General features: G+C 35.9%; 1 protein-coding gene across 1 annotated transcript in view; it reads left to right on the top strand.

The window, feature by feature from the left end:
* The window catches only part of LOC106880493 (uncharacterized), a 60413-nt gene that overhangs the window by 48696 nt on the left and 1290 nt on the right, over positions 1-10427 (top strand). The window contains exons 7-9 of the mRNA XM_052972365.1: positions 3192-3322; positions 9016-9160; positions 10264-10346. Of these exons, the coding sequence (XP_052828325.1) occupies positions 3192-3322; positions 9016-9160; positions 10264-10346 (359 nt within the window). The remainder of the gene's footprint in view (positions 1-3191; positions 3323-9015; positions 9161-10263; positions 10347-10427) is intronic.

Here is a 10427-nt window from a genome sequence, read left to right as displayed (position 1 = left end):
CGGGGTGGGGTTATGCAACAATGGGGTACCACAAATATTTTTCAATGTAAAAATTCAAAAGTCTGTGAGAGATTAGTCATTCTAGTCTGAAATCCTCTCTCTCTTTCTCTCTCTCTCCATCCCTCCTCCCACTGTCCCTCCCCTTCTCTTTCTATCTCTCCTCTCTCCTGTCTTGCTCTCTTTCTCTGTCCCTCCCTCTCTCACTCTCTCTATCCCTCCTCTCTATCTCTCTTTCCCTCCCTCCTCCCACTCTCTCTCCCCTGTCCCTCCCTCCTCCCACTCTCTCTCCCCCTGTCCCTCCCTCTCTCTTTCTCTCTCCTCTATCCCCCCTCTCTCTCTTGCTCTCTTTCTCTGTCCCTATCTCACCCTCTCCCTCCTGTCTCTGTCTCTCCCCCTCTCTCTCTCTTTCCCCCCATCTATTTTTGTCTGTCTGTCTGTCTCTCTCTCTCTCCCCCTCTCTTCCCTTACCTCTCTTGTGTTTTAAGTGTGAAATGTTTGCACTTCATTGCATGAAAGCAAAATGCCATAATTAGTTGCAGCTGCTCTCTAAGAGTCTTCACCAGAAATTAAACCTTTTGTTTAAGTGAAGAGTCAATGTCAATACATCAAGGAGGTTGTCAGATCAAGAAAGCTCTGAATTTCATTACCTTCAAGGATGTAAATAAGAATGACTTACTAATGGAAGAGACATCCAAAGAATACTTTGTAGATTAAATTAATCTAGAATTGAATAACCCTGGCACTGATATCTAACTGGCACTAGATTGACGAGAATGAAGTTGGAATATATATACAGCTAGGTTGAGTTCATTTGAGCAGCATACAACATTTATGCACAAAAGAGAGCAACAGTAGTAATAGTAAGCTTAACCTTGGCTGATGAGACAGTGTATCATCATCATCATTTCAATATTAACTTTTCCATATTTTGCATCAATTGGACCAGGTGCGTTCAGGCAGATTTTCTACGTCCAGATGCCTTTCCTGTTGCTAATCTTCATCTGTTTCCAGGCAAGGTATCATTTCCACCATTAACCTGTTCTCACAGGATAATATGGAAACGAATTACACTGCTTATATTATGATAGTGACATTCGTTTATAACTATCACTCAATGTCTGTCAAGACAAGGCGACACAAACACACATGCACACACACACGCACTGCTATCTATGTAGATAGATATATGAAGTGTGTATAAACAATTTAAAGAAGAGTGAAAGATTGATAGAAAAGAACACAAGACTCAAAGTGATTCCAAGCACAATCCAAAGTTTCTCACTGGCCTTAAATGCTTGATTGAAGCCAAACCATCTCACATCCATGACAATTCTTGCAAAGAAATACAATGTGTCCCTTTCCACAGCGCTGTGAACAAGAATCTTGACACGACTAGATATGTTTGTCGACACCATCACTTCCTAACAGCCAAGGCCAAAGCAATCAAAGTTGAGAGATGCCCAAAGCTTCTGTCATTCATCAAGCATTAAGGTGCAGGAAAAACTCCTATGTTTGTGGATGAGAAGTTCACTGTGGATGCTGAGGTGAATCGCAGAAATTTTTGAGTGATTGCATACATCCCTTCTGATGTCCACACTGTGTTTGAGATTAAGAATCCTGTCTCTGTGATGGTATTTGGAGCCATGGCATTTGATGGAAGTGTCATGGATTCACACTTTATTGAGTCTGGCTTGAAGATTGGCACAAAGGAGTATCTGGACATCCTGAAGAACTCTTATAGGGCATACTTCAAGCAAGGACAAATGCTTCACCACATTTGAGTGTCAGCAGTTTCAAAGACCTGCATCATGTGTGCGACACACAAAATCAAAAAGGCAGAGGTTGTAGCAGCTGCAGAAAACATTTCATCTACGACCATAATTTTAGCATTTATAACCAGTTTTATGTATCGTAAAAATTGTCTCACTTTATCTGGAAGACCCTGTATATACACATGTATATGTATGTATGTATGCATACACATGCACACACACACACATATATACATTCACACATATATATGCATATGTGTGTGTGTGTGTATGTACATCTTTGTGTTTGTCCCCTCCACCCCACTTCTGACAACTGGTGTTGATCTTTTTACATTCCCATAGCATAGCAGTTCAGAAAGAGACCTGATAGAATAATTAGCAGATCTAAAAAAAAAAAAATACTGGAATTGATTCATTCAGCTAAACCCTTCAAGGCAGTGCCCCAGCATGGCATCAGTTCTATGCCTAAAACATTATTAACCCATATATACCCATAAAAAATTTCTCTATATTTAGATTAAATGTTATGGTAAGCTTTCACGATCTGGAAGAGAAGGACAGTATGCAACTGCTAGCTATGGGTGTTGACTACCTACTAAGCATTTCATATGTTTAGTCACATGCTTCCCTGCAAGTTCATATCCAAATAGGTAGGAGCAGGTTTTGCATTGCGAAAATGCAACCAGGGGTATATATGGGTTAAATTAAGAAATAAAGGCAGCAAGCTGGTAGAATCGTTAGCTTGCCAGGCAAAATGCTTAGCGGAATTTCATTTGTCTAAGTACTGAGTTCAAATTCCACCAAGGTTGACTTTGCCTTTCATTCTTTTGTGTGTGTGTGCTGGGGGGACTTATCAATTAAGTACCAGTGTAACACTGAGGTCAATGTGATCAACTAGTCCCCAAAATTTCAGGCCTTGTGCCTTTGATAGAACGGATTATCAAATTAAGAAATATGACTAAAGCATATTTTTGATTTGTTTCAGTCATTAGACTGTAGCCATGCTGGGGCACCTAGAAGAAGTTTAGTCATATAAATCAACCCTAGTATTTATTTATTTTTAAAGCTTAGTACTTATTCTGTCAGTCACTTATGCTGAACCACTAAGTTACAGGGATGTAAATAAACCAACACTGGTTGTCAAGTAGTAGTGAGGGACAAACACAGACACAAACACACACACTCACATATGACTGGCTTCGTTCAGTTTCTGCCTATCAAATCCACTCACAAGGTCTTTGTTGGTCCAAGGCTATAGTAGAAGACACTTGCCCAAGGTGTCATGTAGTGGGACTGAACCTACAACCATGTGGCTGGAAACCGCTCAGTCATGCCTATGTCTGAAAAATGAAAAGAAAGATTATTTTTTGACATAAATTTTATAAAATATTTATTTGATATTTACTTGTAATTTTACAGCCCAACCATCACCTGTGAAGAACGTCGATTTGAATATTAATGACACTTGTGTGACTATAAGATGGAAACATCGCTATATCTATAAGCTAGTCTTTCATATTTTCTTAAAAGAAGTGGACTCTAAAAAATTGGTAAGTGTTCAAAATGTTTTCAAATTCTTGTAATTAGAATCCTGTTGAACATAATATTTTATCATCACAATCCTGTGGAACTCTTGTTGACATGTTAGAATTCTTGACATGCTACAACTTATGTAAATTTTGAAAATGAACTAACTTGGTTTTCATTAGTATCTGATATGCCTATGATAAATTAGGCAGTAATAGACAGTGAGTTGGGCAGGCTTGTTAGATGGTTGAGTAGAATGCCTTGTAGTATTCAGTCTAGCTCTGTGTAGTGGGTTCAAATCCTTCTATGGTCAATTTTGCCTTTCATCCTTTTAGGGTCAGTAAATAAAATACCAGTTCAGTATTAAAGTTGATGTCCCTTCTCTCTCTCTCTCTCATGCATACGCATGCACTCACTGACTCACTCACTGTAGAGTGATAGGCTTCATCTTGTTTAAATTGCCCAAGAAATATCATATCTCAATATGGACTCTTTTAATGCAATCAGAAATCGAGGGTTCAAAGTATAATATTTCTGTTTTCTTTTTGTGCTGTTTTTGTTTTATGAGATACTTTAGACCAGTGGTTCCATATGATTTTTGGGGGTCCACACCACAAAATAGTAAATTGGGGATCCATATTAGTATTTTAAGGGCTTCAGAAAAAAATGTTGTGTTAAACATATGTATTGGTATGCATTGCAAGAAACAACTAAGTTTCTTTCTCTAACATTTTACATAGTTCAACCTACACAAGCTAATGTGTGAAATAACAAAATAGGAATTACGAAAGAAGTTTCTATAAAACTAGTTTTCAAACATCAAATGGTTATGGGGGTCCACCAGAATAAAACAGTAATTACAAGGGTCCATAGAGGAAAAATGGTTGAGAACCCCTGCTTTAGATCTTTCATATAAATGATGACCATGATGTCACTTTTGGGTCCAAAGAACTCAAACATTGTGTCTAAGAGTGGCTGACAAGTCTAGTATGGGTACAAAACATTCTGCGTGTTGCATATTGGATAGATCTGGCTTCTTTTTTCTGCTCAACCTGCCTGATCCTGATTTGCATAGATACTACAATGCTTTTCCTGAGACAGGGTGTCAAGTTGCAGTTACTAATTGCAGGTGTGGCAGTGTGGTTAAAATCTTCATTTTGTGGTTTGACTCTACTTTCCAATCTCTTTCAAGTGGCTGGAAATTGTCATATACATTATGTCTAATTCAGAAGCAAGCTCTCGAACAGTTGTGCGTGGATTGGCTTCGACTAAGGCTCTTAGTTGATCGTTGTCAACATCCGATGGCCGACCACTATGCTTATCATCTTCAAGACTCGCTAACATACTATATTGAGCAAGTCCAAAGGTACTTCCATGGTACCTTTGGATTTGCGAGATATGTTTCACATGAGGAAATGTACTTTTCTCTTGAAATCTTTAGCATCCAGATTACTCTGACAAATATAATGCTTATTCATTCATGCTCACCATCACCATTATCATCATCAGTCACAGAAACCAAACCAAAACAGACTATGGAACCTGGTGTGGTTCCTCGCCTTACCGGTTTCTGTCAAACTATTCAATCCAAGCCAGCATGGAAAACATTAAATGGTGGTAGTGGTGGCAGTGGCAGTGGCGGCGAATGAGGAGGAGGAGGAGGAAGAGTCAGTTCCTCACAGATGTGATTTTGTTTTGAGAAATTTCAGGTCCCCAAACAAGTATTAGTGTTACATGGTTTTATTCAGTTCAATCATTAAAAATGGAGCATGCATTCTATTTTGTTGATCAGAAATAATGACCTAAATATTCTTAAATTAATGGACATTCATTTATGAGATGCTCCTGATGTCAATAATTGCACTAGGTTAATTTTAAAATACATCATGTAACCCTTAAGCATTCAGATTACTGTCAAATGTAATGCTTGTTTATTTGCATTGTTTTGAATTAATCATGCATTATCTTGTAGCTTTGAGATTTCAGTGAAGTGATTCTTTATTTTTAGAATGACATTGAGAGGCAAAATCTAGTCACTTTCACCATAAAACAAAAGGAATATTTGGGCTGTATACAGCCAGTTTAAATACTAAAGGGTTAAATCCTCACGAGAGTTAGGGTATTTGATAAGAAGTATCAAGAGATGACTGTGCTGGTATGATGCATATGGATGAGGACGGCTGTGTAAAGAAGTGTCAGTCTCTAACTGTGGAGGGAACCTGTGGAAGAGGTAGACCCAGGAAGACATGGAATGAGGTGGTGAAGCATGACCTTTGAAAGTTGTGTCTCAAAGAGGTGATGGCGAGTGTGTGAGACTTTTGGTGGTTTGTTGTGTTTAAGAAGACCCATCAAGTGAAACCATAATCAGGGCTGATGTCCAGTGACATGTAAAAGTACCTGTGTCAGTGACACATGAAAGCTACCATGTCAGTCACTCATTTAAGGCACTGCTTACACTCTTGGAGTGGTTGGCATTAGGATGGACATCCAGCTGTAGAAACCAGGCCAAAATCGGACTGGCAGCTGGTGCAGCTCTCTGGCTTGCCAGTCCCAGTCAAACTATCTAACCCATGTCAGCATGGAAAATGGAAGCTAAATGATGAGGATACTGATATATATGTGTGTGTGTGTGTGTGTATGTGTATGCATTGGGTCAAGTCATAAATAATTTCCATTTCTTGGAAGTAAATTGTAACTATGCATTTCGAACTTCTGATGTTTAAAATGGAAGCTACAGTTTTTTAAAGAGCCTCATCTGTAATTCAAGTTTAAGCAGTAAAAACATGCACATCATATTTTAATATTAAATTTCACTGTATATATATGTATATATATTTGTCTATCTATATGCTTAAATATGTATGCAATCACATGTATGTTAAATATGCAATCACATGTATGTTAAATATGCAATCACATATATACATATGTGAATGCATATACAAATGCTCTACTCCATATGTGATTAGCATTTATCCTATGATTTTGTAACTTTTTATGTACTCCTACATGTATCTATCTACTCGTAGATAATAATAATTATATTTTAATATATATTCATGCACTGAACCTATATAACATGTATTTTTATCCATTATGATCATATATAGCCATACCCTATCCTTCTCCCCTCATACTTAGCAAGAATAATACTTTTGACATAACTTTTTATATATATATATACAAAATATTCCTTTTGTATAACATTATCCTACACATTCCTAGGCGTAGGAGTGGCTGTGTGGTAAGTAGTTTGCTTACCAACCACATGGTTCCGGGTTCAGTCCCACTGCGAGGCACCTTGGGCAAGTGTCTTCTACTATAGCCTCGGGCCAACCAAAGCCTTGTGAGTGGATTTGGTAGATGGAAACTGAAAGAAGGCCATCGCATATATGTATATATATTTATGTATGTATATGTATATGTTTGCGTGTCTGTATTTGTCCCCCTAACATCGCTTGACAACCGATGCTGGTGTGTTTACGTCCCCGTAACTTAGCGGTTCGGCAAAAGACCCCGATAGAATAAGTACTAGGCTTCCAAAGAATAAGTCCTGGGGTCGATTTGCTCGACTAAAGGTGGTGCTCCAGCATGGCCACAGTCAAATGACTGAAACAAGTAAAAGAGAGTATTCAGTACCTTTATCAGTAATCTCTCTTTCTTTTATTTTTTACATTCACTTCTCTCATTACATCCCATATTTGATCATTATTTTTTGTTTCTTATTTATCTCTCCTACACTAGTATAATTTCGTTTCCTTTTCATCCTTCAAATTTATGATGATATTGCTGTTATATTTCTCTTCTTAATACATCTCCTATGTTCTCTTATCTCTCTCCTTAACAATAGACTTTGCAAGTGTAATACAACCTTAATCATCATATTTGCATTTGGATTAGCACTTTTTCTCATTTTCTCCTTTATTATTCTTCCATGTTTCCTTAATACGAATCTTGAATAAACAAGAATCCTTAATACACATTCCCTTTATTCTTTTTATTTCCTCCTCCTCCCCCTCCCCCTATATTTCTCTAAATGACTACATTAACTTTCTAGTATAAGCTTTACAAACATAATTTATTTACGCTAAACTTTCTTCATCTGTTTATGATTTTTTATAAAAATATACCAAGTATTGTTTTCATTGGTTAGATTTAATTTACATTGGGTAATGTTTTCTCATTGGACATTTCTCTAACTAACTCACCCTATGCTGCATATATGGAGATTTAGTTAGCAGATCTATACTAATCTATAGAGAGAGAGTTATCGATATCTCTGTATCATCCCTTAACCGTTCATTCGTTAGTTGTGGTTTAATAATTGACATGACTCTCATCACTATCACACATAGATAGGAACAGATAAACATGAAACTCATAGATCCAACTTCTCTGCTCTTTTTTTAAGTTCCTATTATTTTTTCTCTGCACTGATGAGTACTATGTTATTTACAAATTCTAAAATGAATTTATATCTATGTACAAAACGATTGTATGCATCAATAAACTTCTTACAACTTTTTAACATCTTATCTCCTCCATTTTAGACAAATATGATTGGATTTGTAGAACTTCATTCCATAAATTAATCATAGACGGTGCAGCCTCTGGCTCACCAGTCCTCAGTCAAACCGTCCAACCCATGCGAGCATGGAAAGCAGACGTTAAATGATGATGATGATGAAACACATATCGGTCATTGTAACCAAATGATTATGCTGTATGACCAACTATAAAATTAAAAGAAAAAATATGTTGATGATGTACTTGTCTCTACATTCTTTATAATTGTTTGTATGTGATAGCATCAAAGTTGAAGATTTACTTATGAGGACAGTGATTATGTATCCCCTGAGGAGATACAACTGGGTCCCATTATACAGGTAAACCGTTGGTTAATTTAAATCTAAATCCTGTATATCTGTGGATCTATGTTGTATCGAAACATGTGTAGTATTTATTAAATAGCTGTCTAAACACTCCTTCTTCTTGACTCTAGTTACTCATTTATATATATATATATATGTATTAGGTTGTCAAGAAAGTTCTTGCGGTTTTTAACGTTTAAATTCAGATGCACATATCTCGGCTCAAACAAAACTTTATTAATTGAAATAAACACCATCAGAATCAATACACTTTTGCCAACGCGAAACAAGTTTACTTATGCCAGTAGTGTAAAAAATCCTGCATTCTAGTAGCGACGAAGTCGTTGAAGGCATGTTTGGCTTCGTCTTGGTTTTTGAAGCATTTCTCATGCAGGAAGTTGTCAAGATGCTTGAAAAAGTGGTAGTCGGTAGGCAAGACGAAGCCAAACATGCCTTCAACGACTTCGTCGCTACTAGAATGCAGGATGAAAGAACTTTCTTGACAAACTAATAATAGAAATATGTTTCAAAAAGAAAATAGAAACTACATGTGGAAAAGTAAGAAGAAAAAAAGTGAAAAGGTACATTGAATATCAAAAAGTTTAAGGCTTTTTGAGGAAAAGTAATGATAAATATATGCAATTAGATAAACTGAGGTAGAATATTTTGAATTATATATATACATACATATATATTAACACACAAATGTATATATACATTACACACACACACACACACACACATATAAATTGAAGAGAAAGCTGAGTCCTATAGAGGTTGTTTGACATTTTGCTCTTAAATTGGTACTGATAATGTCAAATATTATTTTATGTGTATATTTTCAGTTGAATTTTTCAGTCGAAGGAAATAAGTTTGACTTCTGTAAACTCAATCCTTTTATGAAATATGAACTTAAGATTTATGCATTACCCAAGCGAAACGGTATATATAGTGAACCTTATGTTAAATCATTCATTTCCAATAAAAGTGGTAAGTATTATCATTTGAATATTATAAATGGTATAAGCAAAAATTTATAACGCATGACTGCATAGTTAAGAGATTTGCCTACCAACTACTTGGTTTCAGGTTCAGTCTCATTGCATGACACTTTGGATAAATGTCTTCTACTAAAGCCCTAGACCAACCAAGGCTTTGTGAGTGGATTTGGTAGATGGAAACTAAAAGAAGCCTTTCGTGTGTTTTTATATATATATATATATATATATATATATATATAGGTGCAAGCATGGCTGTGTGGTAAGAAGCTTGCTTCTCAACCACATGGTTCTGGGTTCAGTCCTATTCCATGATACTTTGGACAAATGTCTTCTACTATAGCCTTGTGTCTATCAACGTCTTGTGAGTGGATTTGGTAGACAGAAATTAAAAGAAGCTCATTGTGTGTGTGTGTGTGTGTGTGTGTATGTATGTATATATATATATATATATATATATATATATTGTGTATATGTATGTATATATATATATGTGTGTGTGTGTGTGTGTGTATATATATATAGCTTCCAATTCACATGCTTGAGGAAAAAAAACTCAACATCAAGTGGCTGCAAAGAGTGCAAAATGACACAATTGAAATGACCTGCTCTTTGTAGAGTACCAATAATTGTTGGAGGTTGAAGTGTCTCCTAGCCCTGAGAGAAGGGCCAGTCATTGTGATTAGACCCAAGAGGTTGTGTTTTGCTTTAATTATAGCTTTGTTTTTATGTATTAATTTTAGGCATCTTTTGTCGTTTCAAATTTTTAAAAATTAATAATGTCTCAATATATTGTGTCCACCTTTGTTATTGTGTGTATCCCAATTTTAAAACAAGTACACTGCATCTCTCAAAAGATCTGCCCAACTCTTGCCAGCATGGAAAGCCAGACATATAACTATGGTTATCATGATTAATTTCTAGTATACCTTTCATTATATGTATGAACGTGTTTTGGGGACAAATATAATGAAAGAACTACTACCATTACTACTACTACTATTGAATTAGAGGGGAAAATGTGTAAAATAAGTCCAGTATGGGTCATCATTTAACATTTTAAATTATTTTGCCTTAATGTTGTCTTCTTTGCAGTTCCTCTACACTCACCAAGAATTACAGATGGCAGTTTCAAAAGAGATATTTCAGATGTTCATTTTGTCACAGTATTCTGGAAGGTAAACCTATATGTATATATGTATGCATGTATGAATGTTAACATATATATATATATATATATATATATATATATATATATA

Source organism: Octopus bimaculoides, chromosome 13 (genome assembly GCF_001194135.2).
Source record: "Octopus bimaculoides isolate UCB-OBI-ISO-001 chromosome 13, ASM119413v2, whole genome shotgun sequence".
NCBI classification, from domain to species: domain Eukaryota; kingdom Metazoa; phylum Mollusca; class Cephalopoda; order Octopoda; family Octopodidae; genus Octopus; species Octopus bimaculoides.
This window is presented reverse-complemented; position numbering and strand designations above follow the sequence as displayed.